The sequence below is a fragment of the Chiloscyllium plagiosum genome, unplaced genomic scaffold (assembly GCF_037043375.1).
Source record: "Chiloscyllium plagiosum isolate Xiang-an unplaced genomic scaffold, Cpla_swu_hap1 HiC_scaffold_3, whole genome shotgun sequence".
In the NCBI taxonomy this organism is placed as follows: Eukaryota; Metazoa; Chordata; class Chondrichthyes; order Orectolobiformes; family Hemiscylliidae; genus Chiloscyllium; species Chiloscyllium plagiosum.
Window position 1 is genome coordinate 48,263,806 of NW_028270141.1, and position 17,721 is coordinate 48,281,526.

General features: G+C 42.1%; 1 protein-coding gene across 1 annotated transcript in view; it reads right to left on the minus strand.

Moving 5' to 3' along the window:
• Positions 1 to 1,123: 1,123 nt before the first annotated feature.
• khdrbs2 (KH domain containing, RNA binding, signal transduction associated 2) overlaps positions 1,124 to 17,721 on the minus strand; it is a 547,070-nt gene continuing 530,472 nt past the window's right edge. Inside the window, exon 9 of the mRNA XM_043681416.2 lies at positions 1,124 to 2,165. Within this exon, the coding sequence (XP_043537351.1) occupies positions 2,071 to 2,165 (95 nt within the window). The 3' untranslated portion in view covers positions 1,124 to 2,070. The remainder of the gene's footprint in view (positions 2,166 to 17,721) is intronic.

Consider the following 17,721-nt stretch of genomic DNA (forward strand, 5'->3'; position numbering starts at 1 on the left):
TGGTTAACCTACTATCAGACACCTGGAAAGGAACAAACAGAGAAACAAGCTTCAGCAGTGGGGGAAAAAAAACAATGGTCACACTTCAAAGGTTATAGACTTGTAAAACAGAACTGTCACCCCTTAATGCAAATAAATTAAATATGCTACTAAGTAAATCTTAGCATGCAACTCCAGCTGCAAGACACTTGTTTGCACAAGCTGTATAATCTGCTTGCATTCTCGTTACTATGAAAAAAGTAAACCACTCGCAAGGACAAAAATGCCATTGTTTCAATATTTAACAAGAACTAAAATATATCAGAATCAATAGTGTTTTCGATTAGCCTAAAAATGATTGCTCTCTTAAGTGCTGTCCACTTTCCCTTTTACAATGAGGTTTTAGCGAGCGCTGTATTACAATTATTGGTCATTTTAGTCTTGTTTATCGGAAGCAGGGTTATATATTGAAAAGAAACAAAGATGTGGTAATTATTTATTGCTAATTAGCCATTTTAATCACCTAGATTCTCTACGTTTATCACATTTTGGAAGGTTTACTTTTTTAACTGACAGTAACTGCGTCATTTGTAAATATTTAAAATAACTGTTGTATATGCAGCAAAATTATAGAGTTACTATTAGTTTTACCTTGTATTTGCAGGGTGTTTAACGTTTAGTCATCCTTTCAGTCCTGCGATATATTCTCTTAATAATCAGCCATCATGTCTGATTGCCTCAACAAGAAATATCAGCCACTCTAAATTGCTTTCACGAGCGGTGAAATTCAGATACATTAGCACTGGAAATTACAAATAAAGTTCTTTTAAAGGTGAATGTCAAACAATTGGGCAGTGACACTGATGATTTGCTGGCAAAGACAATTATTATCATCTCAATAATGCATTAAATGCCCTCTTTTTTTGCGTGAAGACAAGAATGGGTTTCCATGTAATACGCACATGTTGATGGGATATTTAATGTGCAGGAGAATTCAATGGTCCAAGGCATTTAGACAGTCTATAGTGGGAAGAGATCTTACCTCATTTATCTCCATTACATTGTCATGAGAGACATGCTAACACAAACAAGTCAGTTATGAGTTTTGCGTTTAGTAAGATCAAGCTTATAGGATAGTTTAAAGTCCATTTATTGCTTTAACATTTTCTGCATTAAAGTTTACGAAAGATGAGTCAAGTAAACAGGTTAGCATGTTAACTTCTTTTTAAGGTTATTTACATCCACTGGGTGTTAATACAACTTTAATATTCTTACACAGTGTCAAGTTCTTAAAAATACAACTAAGGGTTCATTTTGGTTTATATTGTACCAAACAGTTTAGGCATTTCCTGCAGAACAAAACAGGCAGACATTTAAGAACTAGAATAAAATAATTCCAAATTTTAGTTCTTTACAAAAGAGTTCAGCTTTATTGACAAATTATGGCAAATGTATTTGACAAATTAAAGTCACCTATTTAGTTAAGCTTACACATGGAACTTTATGCAATTTTATCACCACATACAGTTTAGACACTGAACAGATCACTTTAATAAAGTTAGCTACATACATAGCTGATTGTTTTCAATTCCATCAAACATCATTTTTTTAAACTAAATTTTACAAATTAAATATTGAACATCTTAAACTGACAAATATTAAAAGAAATCAATTTAAAACAACTTATCTACAACTTGTTTATCACCTATTTCAAAAAATGTCTTATTACAGTCTTCCATTGTCCCTAAATATGCATCAACCTTTACCAAGTGGGTTTGGAAATGTTAAACTTATCACCAGTTCATGCTAGTTGAACATATTTCTACACACAGAGCAATAAAAGAAAACAATTAAAAGGAGCAGCTTCCCTGTTGCATGTTCTGGGGACTAACTTATCCATTCTACAAAGTTACTGTCATAAAGAAAAGCCAACATTTCATCAAAGTTTCAGGAAATAGAAGGAGGGTGCAGAAAGGTACCCGAGAGAAGCTATCCTTAGGCAAGAAAATAAATGAACTATTACTTGTCTTGTAGTTGTTTATAAGCTGACCATAGGACACTCATGTAGTCATTGTGCAACAAGGGCTGCCTTCAATATCTACCATAGGGATGTTCTCTGTAGGTCCCTCTTGACCTCGGGATTGGTGCCTTTAAGCTTGGCCGACTTGTAACCCATTCTTCTTGACCTTGCCGACAGAGAAAAAAGTAAACCTTGATTAAAGAGGGAAACCCAGTGAAACACGATCATTCCATCTGTTGATGCAATGCATAAGTTAATCAGTTACATCCACATGCTGCCTGGCTTCAGGGGGAAAGGTTATGGTTGAGAATTATTCTGTTTAAGAAGGTTTATTGTTTTTTTCAGCAGGCACGATTAGTGCTGTTAACTCACAGAGAGTTAACCTTCAGAGGTCAAGGTGTCAATAAATTGGTGATGGAGGAGATTTGGCAAAGGAGTTTACAATATTAATAGGAGAGCCATTTAGCAATCTAGGTCAGGGCCTTCTGTTAGGCTGTCATTCTTTTTCTGCATAATTTGTCTGAAATCAGTGGATGCATTGTGGGATTCCAAGAGCAAATGACGCTTTAGTTTCTGTAACTTTAATTCAAAGATAAACTCCACAATAGAAGCCAAATTTGCCCATAAAGTTTTCAATGATCCAGGAAGAATTACTTACCACAGGGAGTCTATGCTAGTTATGCCTGCTTCTGAATCTTTGTAGAGGCTCTAAAGATTAAACATTCACAAAACTTACATTGCATTGTAGTAGTATACCGGACTTGAAACATTAACTCTGTTCCTTTGGCAAGGTTGCTGCCGGACCTGCTGAGTTTCTGCAGCATTCTCTTTGTTTGTTACATACCCTCATGAATCACTGACTCCCTGTAAACTAATTTCTCCCTGACATTGCCTTGATCTGATCAGACTACCCTTCCTGACTCCCACTCACCCTCTTGATCTCCCCCAGCCATTCCCTGAGAATCCCCTCATCACCTGACTAACACTCCCAACCTGAACTGACGACCCCTCATGACCATGCTATCCCTCCAACCAGTGCTAACTGCCCAAACAGACTTAACTAACTCCCAGCACATAGTACCCCTGCAACCTGACCTGACAGCCCCAAAGTTGACCACCTCTCTCGATGTGACCTCATCCATCTGACCTATCTTATCCAGCTTCATACTATTCACCTTCCATCCAAGCAACTCGCCACTTCGTCAAGTCACCAACCTACCACCCTACCCATGTCTCAACTCACCGATTCAATCCAGTTACCCACTTACCCACCACTCTGTCCATTCATTCACTCAACCAGTGCTGTAAAAGAAAGGGGGATGTTCAGTCTTCGTCCCAGTGTGACTTCACTGGGATGAGGCTGCTGGTGGGACTCTTCTCTTCCTGTTCTGTAGATGCCAGGCTTGGAAGACCTGACCAGAAATCTCAGAACAGCACTGGGGAGTTGAAAAGTTTGAGCCCACTGTCATTTGGAAGATGGTGGGCACTTTGTAAAGAAGAGAATTCAGGCCTAATTGACACATTTTAACAGTTTTTGAATACAATGTAAAGAGAAAACTGAGTGACTAAGAATGAGAAAATCTTAAGACAACCCAGGCTTATATCAACTGGAGTTTAGATGAACAGATTTGACTTGATTGAAAGTTAGAAGATCTAAAGGGTAGATTTGAAAAATATATTTTCTCTTATGGGAGAATCTAGAACTATGGCTCACTGTCTGAAAATTAGGGGTTACCCATTTAAAACAGAGATGAGAAGTTTTTTTTGCATAGAGGTCACATAGGGGTAGATAATTCTTGAAAGAAAGGAAGTTAAAGGTTGTTTTGGATAGGCAGGAATGTGGCGTAATCAAATCTGAAATAATTTTCCTTAACAGTTGAATAGGTTTGAGGGATTGAGTGGCCTACTCTTGCTTTTAATTAGTATGTTCCCATGTTAGTCTGTATGTTTATAAACTAACTACTGCGCAGCAAAATAACTTCAAATGGAATAGATTTTTACGAGTCATTTTGATGCTTAAAATTGGATTCCTCGCACATTATGAACTGGATAATTTGATTAACAAGCACACTTAATTTTTTGAAATACATATCCACTTTCAGTTGTGGTGATGAAACTACACCATTTGACTACATCAAAGAGAAATTTTAAGTTAAAAGAAAAAGTACTGTTTAACATGCTATTCAACACATTGACTCATGGAAGAACGTGTAGATGGTGATATGCAAATATGTAGGAGTGGAAAGCCACTTCAGAAAACCTTTATCTTTAGGCATAATTTTCACCTGGAGTACTGCATGATTGCTGTCTGCTGCATGATATTTTGAAAAGGGCAAAAGGAAAATATCCTTATTGGTGAATGGTCTGAAAACAAAAAAAAGAATTCCATGAATTCTTATAGTAATATTAATCCTTGAATGATTGCATCCAAGGTGCAAAGACTATCCCTGACTGGTGGTGACATTGAGAAATCAGAGCCTGGGGCTGTTCAACTCACTGCTGTACATGGTTGGTGTATTAAACATTAGGAATTATTCTCATTGGAAATGCCTGGACAGAACGAATGGCTATTAACTTTCACAGCTGCGTCCTCAATTTAAAACAAAATCCTCAGTTCATGTTTGAAAACTCAGGACTGTCCATACAGTACGGTCCCTCTCAGTCTCTCCTTCACTCTTAATTCACCAGCCATTACCAAGTGTAGAAAATCTGAACCTGCTTCTTCCATAAATGGCAGTCTGAGCAAAAGTTCTAATTAACATACCTCCTGAACTAATTGCGATTGTTTATGCTATTTGAGAAATATGTTGTTTTGTTAATTATGAAGATTTATGGGCTTGTTGGTCTTGGTGAGCACATTCACCCATCGCTGAACATCTTGTCTCATACTATCATTTAGATACATTTAAGAATTAATGCAGGAGTGTCTTGAAATGGCAACATTAAGGATCACTAGAAAAGTTATTTAGGTATTAAAACCTTGCCGTCTAACCCAGTATTCAATATGAGATGCTGTCTTGACTGTAAGCACTTTTAAAACATTTGTGAGAAAAATAAATAATTACTTAATTTTGCTATTATATTCAACCCGATATATAAATCTTAAACTGAGCTAGTGTTTTTTTTAAATTTAATTCGTGGGAGGTGGATGTCACAAGCTAGGGCAGTTAAGAGTCAACCACATTGCTGTGGATCTGGAGTCACTTGTAGGGCAGACCAAGTAAGGATGGCAGATTTCCTTCTCTAAAGGACATTAGTGAATCAGATGGGTTTTCCTGACAATTGGCAATAGTTTCACCGTTATATTAAGACATTTATGCATTTTTTTTAGATTAGATTATATTACTTACAGTGTGGAAACAGGCCCTTCGGCCCAACAAGTCCACACCGACCTGCCGAAGCGCAACCCACCCAGACCCATTCCCCTACATTTACCCCTTCACCTAACACTACGGGCAATTCACCTAAACTGCACATTTTTGGACTGTGGGAGGAAACCAGAGCACCCAGAGGAAACCCACGCAGACACGGGGAGAATGTGCAAACTCCACACAGTCAGTCGCCTGAGGTGGGAATTGAACCCGGGTCTCTGGTGCTGTGAGGCAGCAGTGCTAACCACTGTGCCACCCATTTTATTACAATAAAAACTCAAATAGGAGCAGAAGTCAGTCATTTGATCCCTCTGGCCTGCTCTGCTATTCCATAAGATTGTGGCTTATTTGTCCTTTATGATTTAGTTTACATGCAGATTAAAGCCACCAATGATTATTGTAATCCCTTAATCATAAGCGAACAATATTTCTTCTAACAGTGTAGAACAAAGTATACAGGAAGTCTGTAGATGTCTCCCACTAGTGACATATTTCCCCTCCTATTCCTCATCTCCAACCAAATTGTTTCTACATCCTGCTTTCCTGAATCAATGTCATCTCTAACTACTGGACTAATGTCTTCCCTGATTAACAGTGCTATTCCTTCACCGTTAACTAGCTTTCTATTTTTGTTGAATAATACATTCAGAATATTCAGGACCCAATTCTTATTATCTTATTGGCTGTCCGATCATATTATTTACTTCACTGTATGCCACCAATTCCCTTACTTTGTTATGACTGCTATACACATTCAGACACTGAACTTGTATTTATGTCTTTTCATTATCCTTGTGACATCTAGTCTTAACTATCAGGACATTCCTAAGTTTCTATTTCTCACTGTCCCTCCCTTCCACTGTCAGAACCTCATTTCCTACATTATTACTTAACTTGCTTTCCCAGTCTCTACTCTTGGATACACTACAGCTTTTCACATTTGATCCACGCCTCACTTTGTAGTTTAAAATCATTGCCAATTTTCTAGTTTTGCAGTTTTCAAGGATGCTGGTTCTAAAATGGCTTAGATATGGACCATGTTGGGAAGACTCATGGATTATATAGACATTGTAAGATACTGAACTGTTTGTTCATTTTTCTAATTTAAAAAAGGGGCTTTTGTCAAGGGTTTTGAATGGAAAGTGTAGATTGTTGAAAAAGAGATGACGCATTTAAGGTGAGTATGAGCCACCTGTTGCTTACAGAAAGTCAATTACTTTGGGAAAATAGCCAAGTAAAGGTTTTAGGGAGGTAGGAAATGGGGTCTATTGTCTTAATTGTTAAACAACCTGACTTTTGGATAATTTATGGGGTCCCTGTGCTGATGGTTATCTAGCACCTCCTTCTGTGCTTTGGTTTTTGTTTCATAAACCTAGGGAGTCAAATATTATTTAAGTAAAACTTCCAAAGCTGAGAGCAAGGCTGCAAATCTGTCTCCCCTTCTCCTCATTGGAATACTTGAGAACCTGATAACAGTTCCACATTTCAATATTTTAATAACCTTGTAGACCTTGAAAGCTGTGCCGTGGCTATCATTGAAAGAGCTTGACTTAATTTCCAACCAAACTGAATCCTTTTTTGGAAGATCTTTCAGAAGCCCAATTCCAACAACAAGAAACCTGGTATGACTGTGAGAATTCATCAAATTTTAATTTTTGTTTTTAAACCATTGACTAATCAGGATGTCTTGTTTTTGCATTTTTCAAAATATCATCGTTGGAGAATCTTTGTGGTTCTTGTATTGCATGTGTGTTTTGGAATGAAAAAGGGGTATATTTCTAAATTTGGATTATACCTCAGATGTCAACCGGTTTTACCACTTGTTTTTAAGATTGAGGTTTATTTTATAATAAATAGATGATTTTTGAATTCATTAAAGAATCCCACTGGATCACAGTACAAAAGGAAAACAATTGGTCATGTTGGTGATAAAATCTAAACACTTACACTAACAGTGCAAGTCAGAGATACGGGACTTGTTTACACATGCATTCTTCCTATCACAACAACGTTATAGTCTTAACTTTATAGTCCCATTCTCCTCAGTACTGGTGCCACCAAAAATGTCCAAAGGCAGTTTACGAAAGCATTACCAGACAAAATTTGACTCCATAAAAGGTGGCACCTAAAGATCAAGGGTTTGGTCAAAGAGATAAATTTTGAGGAATAGGTGACAGAGGAGTTTATGAAGGGAATTCATTGAGGAATGAGGCAGCTGGAGGCAAAGAGAGCAAGTGAGCCATTGATATCCGAGTGGTGAAAATTGCAGATGCATAAGAAATTAGAATTGGAGGAGAGCATAAATTGTAAAATTTGTGGAACCAGAGGATGTTGGTAGCAGATTTCAAGAAAAGAAATTTGTGGAATGTCTATGAGGTGGAATTTTGGAGCAGCTTGTGGTACAGCCAACAAGGAACAGACAATTCTGGATTATCAAGGCAGACTTGATAAGGGTCATAGTCATAGTCATAAGGTGAAGGAACCATAAGGAGGCAGTGACCATAATATGATAGAATTCACTCTGCAGTTAGAAAGGGAGAAGATTGAATCAGATGTAATGTTACTAAAATTGAGTAAACTACAAAGACAAGGGGAAAGACTTGTCCAGAGTTGATTGGAAGGAGAACCCAGCAGACAACACAGTGGAACAGCAATGGCAAATGTTTCTGGGGGTAATTTGGGAGGCACAGCAGAAATTCATCCCATGAAAGAAAAAACATAGAGGATCGGGCAACCATGGCTGACAAAAGAATTCAGGGACAGCATAAAAGCAATAGAAAAAGCACACAATATGGTGAAGATCAGTGGGAAGCCAACGGATTGGACAGTAGAGTATAATTTAAAAAGCAATAAGAAGATGAAATATGAGAATAAGCTTGCTAGTATTATAAAATAAGACTACAAGATTTTGTTTTAGATATCTACAAACATAAGAGAGAGTCAAGAGTAGACATTAGTCCACTGGAAAATGAGCTGGAGGAGTAGTAATCAAGAACAAAGAAATGGCAGAGGAACTGAACAGGTACTTTGCATCAGTTTTCACGATTGATGGTACCAGCAGCATACTTGGACTTCAAGAGAGTTAGCAGCAGAGGCAAGTATAGTGGTCATCACTGAGGAGAGGTTTCTGGGGAAGCTGACAAGTCTGAACATGGACAAATCACTCGGACCAGGTGAACAACACCCCAAAATTCTGAAGGAGATAGTTGAAGAGATTGAGGAGGCATTTGTGGTGATCTTTCAAGAATCCCTGGAATCAGGGAGAGTTGCAGAGGACTGAAAAATGGTTAATGTAACACCCCTGTCTAAGAAAGCAGGAAAACAGAAGACAGTGTTACATAGGTCAGTTAGCCTGACCTCAGTTGTTGGTAAGACTTTAGAATCCATTATTAAAGATGAGATTGCACAGTACTTAGTAAGTGCATGGTAAAATAAGGATGAATCAGCATGGCTTCATCAAGGAGAGGTCACACCCGGCAAATCTGATGGAATTCTTTGAGCGTGTAACAAGTAAGTTAGAAAAAAGCGAACTATGGATTTGATCAATTTGGATTTCCTAAAGGCCTTTGACAAAGTGCCACGCAGGATGCTGGTATTAAGAGCTGATGTGTTAGGGGCAAGGTACTGGCCTTTTCAGGATGACAGCCAGTGACTAGTGAAGTTCCAATGGGGGTCAGTGTTGAGGCCACGACTATTCACGCTATATATTAATGATCTGGACAAAGGAACTCAGGGCATGTAACTACGTTTGCAGATGACATAAAGATGGGTGGAGGGGCAGGTAATTTTGAGAAAGTGAGGTGGCTGTAAAAGGACTTGGACATGCTAGGAAACTAGGCACAAAAGTGATAGTTAGAATATGATGTGGAAGAGTATGAGGCTATACACTTTGGTTAGAAAAATAGGGGAGTAGACAGTTTTCTAAATGTGGAAAGCTTTGGAAATCTGAAGAGCAAAGGGACTTAGGCGTCCTCATTCAGAATTCTCTTAAGGTTAGCATGCAGGTTCATTGGTAATTAGGAAGGCACATACAATTTGAGAGGGTGACAATACAACAGCAATGATATACTGCTGAGGCTATTATAAGGCTCTGGTTAGACCACATTTAGAATATTATGAGCGGTTTTGGGCACTGTATCCATGGAAGGATGTGCTGACATTACAGGGAGTCCAGAGGAGGTTTACAAGAATGATCCTGGAGATGAAGGGCTTTTCATATGAGGATTGATAACATTTCCACATTTCAATATTTTAATAACCTTGTAAGCCCTGAAAAGCTGAACTGTGGCTATCATTAAAAGATCTTGATTTAACCTAGGTCTGTACTTAATGGAGTTTCAAAGGATGAAGGGGATCTGACTGAAAGTTACAGAATTCTGAAAGGCCTGGTTAGAGTGGTTGCAGAGAAAATGTTCCCGTTAGTAGGAGAGATTTGAGAATACAGCTTCAGAGTGAAAGGGAAACTCTTTAGAACTAAAATAAAGATGAATTTCTTCAGCCAGAGGATGGTTAACCTGTGCAACTCACTACTACAGAATTCTGCAGGGGACAAGTCATTGAGTGTGTTTAAGCCAGATATAGATAGGTCTTGATTGGTAAGGATATCGAGAGTTTAGTTTTAGATTTATTGTCACATGTTTATAAAAATACAGTGGTTCTTCATGTATTATATGCATCCCCCTCTGCTGCTTCGCCTGTCATTACTTGACATTGGCTGTAGGCTCTGAAATGAGCTTATAGATTTCATTTATGGGTCTCCACCACCATCACTCCGGTGACTGCCGTGTCTGAGATGGAACGATGGGCCTTGGGATGCACAGGTTGCGTACCTCTTGTTCCCCATCTAACACTCCACCAGAGGCTGCTGCCAGTCTGTCACCCGTCCCCTTTGCCAATGCTTTCTCTCCTTAAGGCGCTCAGGCCTAGCTGCGGACATGGAGCCCCAGATTATGAGAAGGAGGCAGGAGAGCAGGGTTGAGAAATATATCAGGCAGGATTGAATGATACAGCCTAACTCTGCTCCTTTATTTTATAGTCCTATGGTCTTATGTTACAAAGATGGAGAAGGGAGAAAGACATCAAAAGATTTAAACACAAATGGTTTTTTAGTTCGTAATTCAATTTGTAATTATTGCATATTAATACATATATTTGAGCTTGGTTGTCTTGTTCAATGATGTACACAGTGGAACGTTCTGACAGCAACAAGGTCTAAGCAAGTTTGTTTGTTGAGTTTGATGTCTACATGAAATAGTGCATACATCAGTTTTCAGGGTCTCCATAAGATAGTTTATCCTGCAACATCTAAGACTTTCACCAGATTTTCACTTAATACTGAAGATGGGAAAGTATGCTATGATAAATTAGGTGATATTGCCCAGTGAATATATTTTATTTAATGGTGTTAATGCTGGCATGCTGATCCCTGAGTTGCAAGATCCATGGATCAGTCCCCTTCTAGAGACTCAAGCACATAATCTAGGGTGGTGTACCACTGCAAGGCAGACAGACTGCTGCACAACCATCAGTACATCATGTGGATGATCAGTTTGATGATCTCATTAATATCTGTGAGAGCTTTCTGCACTTAGATTGGCTGCAGTACCGTCTGTCCCTTCAAAGGTATATTTTGCTGGAATGCTCTTAGGGACATTGGAGATGGTGTAAGGAGCTTTAATAAGACAAGTGCCTCTTTTTACATAATCTATAAACAGCACCCATCCTTTTACATTCAAACCTGAGGAGGGAAAAGAAAATCGCCAATGGGAAAGTGAGGGTGCAAAACATGGGAGGACTGCCATTATTTTTTGAGATGCAGGACTCTGCATAAAAGACTGTCTTTTTTTAACTGATTTACAGTTACCTCCAACTTCACTTTTGCCTGGAGAAAAGCAGACGGCTGCAATAATTGAAATCTCAGTACTTCTGTAAGAAGGAAAACATTGTCTTGTCTATGTGCCAAAACATCCCAACAGAAGAGCTATTAAAAGAAATCAAGTGGCACTGCCTGCCTCCAAATCAAATCTGTATTCTATGTCATGTTTAAGCAGTGCAATATCTCTGTTAAAAAAAAAGTACAACTTGCAATATACAGTCTACATGACTGGCAGTTCCCATTCAGCCGCACCTGTTTTGTTGGTGTCAGATATTAATCAAAGTAACACTAGTCTTCACACCACCAAGGTAATCTGTCAAATATTCCTGCTCAAAATGAATGTATCATATTTTGCAATGTATACAGTCATAGCCTTGAGTATCCTTAAGGTTCCTGATAATATGCTTTTCAAGACACCTTTGTGTGTTAAATGCACATGCTTCACTTGTTGTATAATTAATTTTCCACCTTTTAATTTACAGGTTTTGTTGACAACAAAATTTTATTTTATTTTCAACACAAACAATTCCCTGTCTATTTATCCAATATCCCACAATCTTCAAGACTAAGTTGAAACAAGTTCTTTGCACAATCAGAAACAATTCTGCTCCACACTGGACTTGCAGTGGAAGCCACGTTACCACATTTCTAACACTGAGGAGAAGGAGAGGAGATTTGATAGCAATGTTTTTAAAATCATGAAGGGTCAGGACACAGTCAACAAAGAAACTGTCTGCACTAATGGAGGGATTAATGATCAGAGCACACAGATTTATAATGAATTGGCAAAGACGACAGGAGGGAAATCTTTCTTCAGGCTGTGAGTAGTCAGAAGTTGGAATGCACTGCTCAAGATGTGTGGGAGAGGGAGACTTATGGTTTACAAGAGGGAATTGATAATAATTGGAACATTAAAAAAACATTGTAGGGAGAGAAAACAGGAAGTGAGGCCATTTGGGCTGTTACTTAGCTAGCATGGAAATGAAGCACTGAATGGCCTCCTCCTGTCCTGCAAGACTTTTATGATTCAGTGCAATAAGATAAATTGACATGAAATAGCTCAGCCTGATTAGTTACAGTTCCATAGATGAATAAATTTGGATTACATTTAAATCTTCTGACGAGTTCTGTTTGAACATGGACTGTTTTCAACCTTTGGATTTGCTAAGAATTTCAGTTTTAATCATCGTTGCCAGAACCAAAAACTTAAGGTTTACAATAGGCAAAAGGCCTTTAGATTCAATCAGTCTCCTCAAACTGTTGCCTATTACTATATTATTACTTGTAAAAGTAAAGCTTTTGGGACCAGTATTTCAGACAAAAAGTTGAGGGCCGACTTATACATGAATGCATTAAGTCCAGCCATTCACTGGGGATGTGTCCCGAGACAATACACAATTGATGATTTTTACAAACTGCAATCATAGCAGATTGTGCAGTCACAGTACACAGCACATGCACAGTGCATACTTTTACACAGAGAAGTACTTTTTTTTTTATTTTTATTGAATCATCGATAAGTACAGATTAGATTTCCAGTCAGCAGGAAGTACCAAGTGAGATTGTGAATAGGTGAATGATGAAACTTTAAAGTATTATGTTGAAATAGTTGAAAACCATGAGAGTTGTTGGGAACTCCAGGAGTAACAGAGTCTCTGTGGTTGCTGGTCAGGGTCCTGCATTTAGCAGGAAGTGGCTTGCCCAGACAATCTCATTTCTGATTATTTAAATGACAAAGAGCAATTGTGAAATAGATTCACTAAACTGTTCCCATGAACCCTCTCTCCAAACTATCAAAAGCTGAAGAACAACTTACATAAGATATATGAAAAACTATAAACATTTTTATCAATGTTAGATTGACTTTTACATGAGATTAACTATTCCTTGGGTGCATAGGGTATTCTTGGACCGTTTTAAGAAAGGAAAGATGTACAGATTTGCACTTGGGAACTGTAATTATCAGTGGGGGAATGAAAGGTCTCAACGCCAATCAAAGCAGTTACAATTTTCCATGTAGTCTGAACACTTTGTGCCAGGAGACAATCTCATCCTTTAGGATTGGTAGGGACTTGCTATTCTTTCAGTGGTCAACAAAAGGAAGATATTTTTACAGAGGGTAGGAGTGCAGCAATACCAACTTTTGTAATGGTCCAACAGGTCAGGTTTGAGGTTTGTTCTTGTTTGAACTGCTACAGGGAGGGTAAGGTAACTATGGCACACTGGAACAGGAAAGTGTGTGTGTCCAATCCCTCTACACCTCCATCCGCCATGACCAGGGCCTCCAAGCCCTCCGTTTTTTCCTCTCCCGACGTCCCCAACAGTACCCTTCCACCGACACTCTCATTCGTTTGGCCGAACTGGTCCTCACCCTTAACAATTTCTCCATTGAATCATCCCACTTCCTCCAGACCAAAGGGATAGCCACTTATGGGGCCCAGCTATGCCTGTCTCTTTGTTGGCTACGTAGAACAGTTGATCTTCCGTAATTACACCGGCACCACTCCCCACCTCTTCCTCTGCTACATTGGCGCCACCTCGTGCTCCCGCGAGGAGGTTGAGCAATTCATCAACTTCACCAACACATTCCACCCTGACCTTAAATTTACCTGGACCAACTCTGACACCTCCCTCCCCTTCCTGGACCTCTCCATCTCCATTAGTGACGACTGACTTGGCACTGACATTTTTTACAAACCCACCGACTCCCAGAGCTACCTGGATTACACCTCTTCCCACCCAATCTCTTGCAAAAATGCCATCCCGTATTCCACCACAGAACACACCAGATGGCCTCCTTCTTTAGAGACCGCAATTTCCCTTCCCACGTGGTTAAAGATGCCCTCCAACGCATCTCGTCCACATCCCGCATCTCCGCCCTCAGACCCCACCCCTCAAACCGTAACAAGGACAGAACGCCCCTGGTGCTCACCTTCCACCCTACAAACCTCCGCATAAAATCATCCGCCGACATTTCCGCCACCTCCAAAAAGACCCCACCACCAGGGATATATTTCCCTCCCCACCCCTTTTCACCTTCCGCAAAGACCGTTCCCTCCGTGACTACCTGGTCAGGTCCCCCCCCCCCCTATGACCCACCCTCCCATCCTGGCACTTTCCCCTGCCACCGTAGGAACTGTAAAATCTGTGCCCACACCTCCTCCCTCACCTCTATCCAACGCCCTAAAGGAGACTTCCACATCCATCAAAGTTTTACCTGCACATTCACTAATATAATTTATTGTATCCGTTGCTCCCGATGCGGTCTCCTCTACATTGGGGAGACTGGGCGCCTCCTAGCAGAGTGCTTTAGGGAACATCTCCGAGACACCCGCACCAATCAACCAAATCGCCCCGTGGCCCAATATTTCAACTCCCCCTCCCACTCTGCCGAGGACATGGAGGTCCTGGGCCTCCTTCACCGCCGCTCCCTCACCACCAGATGCCTGGAGGAAGAACGCCTCATCTTCCGCCTCGGAACACTTCAACCCCACGACATCAATGTGGACTTCAACAGCTTCCTCATTTCCCCTTTCCCCACCTTATCTGAGTTTCAAACTTCCAGCTCCACACTGTCCCCTTGCACTGTCCGGACTTGTCCGACCTGCCTAGCTCCTTTTCCACCTATCCACTCCACCCTCTCCTCCCTGACCTATCACCTTCATCTCCTCCCCCACTCACCTATTGTACTCTATGCTACTCTATCCCCACCTCCACCCTCCTCTAGCTTATCTCCCCATGCTTCAGGCTTTCTGCCTTTATTCCTGACCGAAGGCTTTGACCGAAATGTCGATTTTGCTGCTTGTCAGATGCTGCTTGAATTGCTGTGCTCTTCCAGCACCACTGATCCAGAATCTGGTTTCCAGCATCTGCAGTCACTGTTTTTACCTCGTTGATTTTAACCCTACTGCAAATCCTCTTGCAAGGATACCTGCCTTGAAGAAGTTTTCCTCCTCTCTCTACAAGAATCTCAGGGAGTCCCTCTCCCACTGCAACTCCCAGGTCATTTCCTCTGCCCTGAAGCTCTTCAACCATGTCGTGAAACAAACTCGGTACCACAGCCATATTTGCGTCCTCAGTGCATGCCTCCGTAACCAACTCATCCCACACGGACTCCAGACCACCTTTAAACCAGCAGAGTTCGTACCCGAACAGGACAAACAGTACAGACTACAGATTCAAAAACACCAGCAACAGTTCTCCTTCAAGATCCTCCGCTCCACGCTCGCAGCACTGCGCCGGCACCTAACCTCTCTACAGTCAGCCCTGCCTCAGCTGAGGGCCACACTCTCTCAGAATTGCAAAGGACCTCCTCTGTACTACATCCTCAGGAGAATTCATACTCTCAACAAACAGTATTTCAACTCCACCTCAAACATCAAAAACTGTAAGTACAACAAACTTTTATCCACCCACCTCCATAACCAGCGGTCCTCAAACATTCCAGAAGATTCCCCTGGCCTCGGAAACGCCATTAACCATGCAGCTGATGCAGCTACCACCCCCACGCTGATTGATGATGTCACTTCCGCCCCCATCATGGCCACTCCCACAGCCACTTCCGGCCCTCACATCATCGCCGATGTCACACGCGCAGTGATTTCCACCACCCCTACTGCCGTGTCTGCCACCACGTCCGACCCCACCAGCGCCACTCACCTGCATTCTGCTGACACGCCCTCCACAGACCCCACTGTCACTATCTCCACCCCCCAGAACCCCGAGGGGAACACTACACCTGCTCATGCCTCCAACCCCATTCCCCCCACCATCACACCCACTCCAGGTACTGGCTCCGACCCCATTCCCAGCTCCACACCCACACCAGATCCCAGCTCCCAGCCCTGCCGAGTTTTCACCATCCCTCCAGACCTCCCACTCACTGAGGACGAACGATCAGTCCTCAGCAAAGGACTCACCTTCATCCCCCTCCGTCCACGCATCAATGAATTTAATACACGCCGTGACATCGAACACTTCTTCCGTCGCCTCCGCCTCCGAGCTTACTTTCACAATCAGGACTCCCGCCCACCTTCCGAGGACCCCTTCGCCCACCTCCAACACACTGCATCCACCTGGACACCCAAACTGGCTGATTACCTGCCCTCGACCTCTTCATTTCCAACTGCCGCCGGGACATTAACCGCCTCAACCTGTCGACCCCCCTCCCCCACTCCAACCTCTCACCCTCACAACGCGCAGCCCTCCAATCCCTCTGCTCTAATCCCAACCTCACCATTAAGTCAGCGGATAAAGGGGGCGCAGTGGTAGTCTGGCGCACTGGCCTCTACACCGCTGAAGCCAAACGCCAACTCTAGGACACCACTTCCTACTGCCCCCTTGACCATGACCCCACCCCCATCACCAAACCATCATCTCCCAGACCATACAGAACCTCATCACCTCAGGAGATCTCCCACCCACAGCTTCCAACCTCATAGTCCGGGAACCCCGCACTGCCCGGTTCTACCACCTTCCCTAGATCCAAAAGCCTGACCACCCTGGCCGACCCATTGTCTCAGCATGCTCCTGCCCCACTGAACTCATCTCTACCTACCTCGACACTGTCCTATCCCCCCTAGTCCAGGAACTCCCCACATACGTTCGAGACACCACCCACGCCCTCCACCTCCTCCAAGACTTCCGTTTCCCTGGCCCCCAACGCCTCATCTTCACCATGGATATCCAACCCATCTACACCTCCATCCGCCAAGATCAGGGCCTCCAAGCCCTCCGTTTTTTCCTCTCCAGACGTCCCCAACAGTACCCTTCCACCGACACTCTCATTCGTTTGGCCGAACTGGTCCTCACCCTTAACAATTTCTCCATTGAATCCTCCCACTTCCTCCAGACCAAAGGGGTAGCCATGGGCACATGTATGGGCCCCAGCTATGCCTGTCTCATTGTTGGCTACGTAGAACAGTTGATCTTCCGTAATTACACCGGCACCACTCCCCACCTCTTCCTCCGCTACATTGATGACTGCATTGGCGCCACCTCGTGCTCCCGCGGGGAGGTTGAGCAATTCATCAACTTCACCAACACATTCCACCCTGACCTTAAATTTACCTGGACCATCTCTGACACCTCCCTCCCCTTCCTGGACCTCTCCATCTCCATTAGTGACGACTGACTTGACACTGACATTTTTTACAAACCCACCGACTCCCACAGCTACCTGGATTACACCTCTTCCCACCCTATCTCTTGCAAAAATGCCATCCCGTATTCCCAATTCCTTCGCCTCCGCCGTATCTGCTCCCAGGAGGACCAGTTCCACTATAGAACACACCAGATGGCCTCCTTCTTTAGAGACCGCAATTTCCCTTCCCACGTGGTTAAAGATGCCCTCCAATGCATCTCGTCCACATCCCGCATCTCCGCCCTCAGACCCCACCCCTCTAACCGTAACAAGGACAGAACACCCCTGGTGCTCACCTTCCACCTTACAAACCTCCACATAAACCAAATCATCC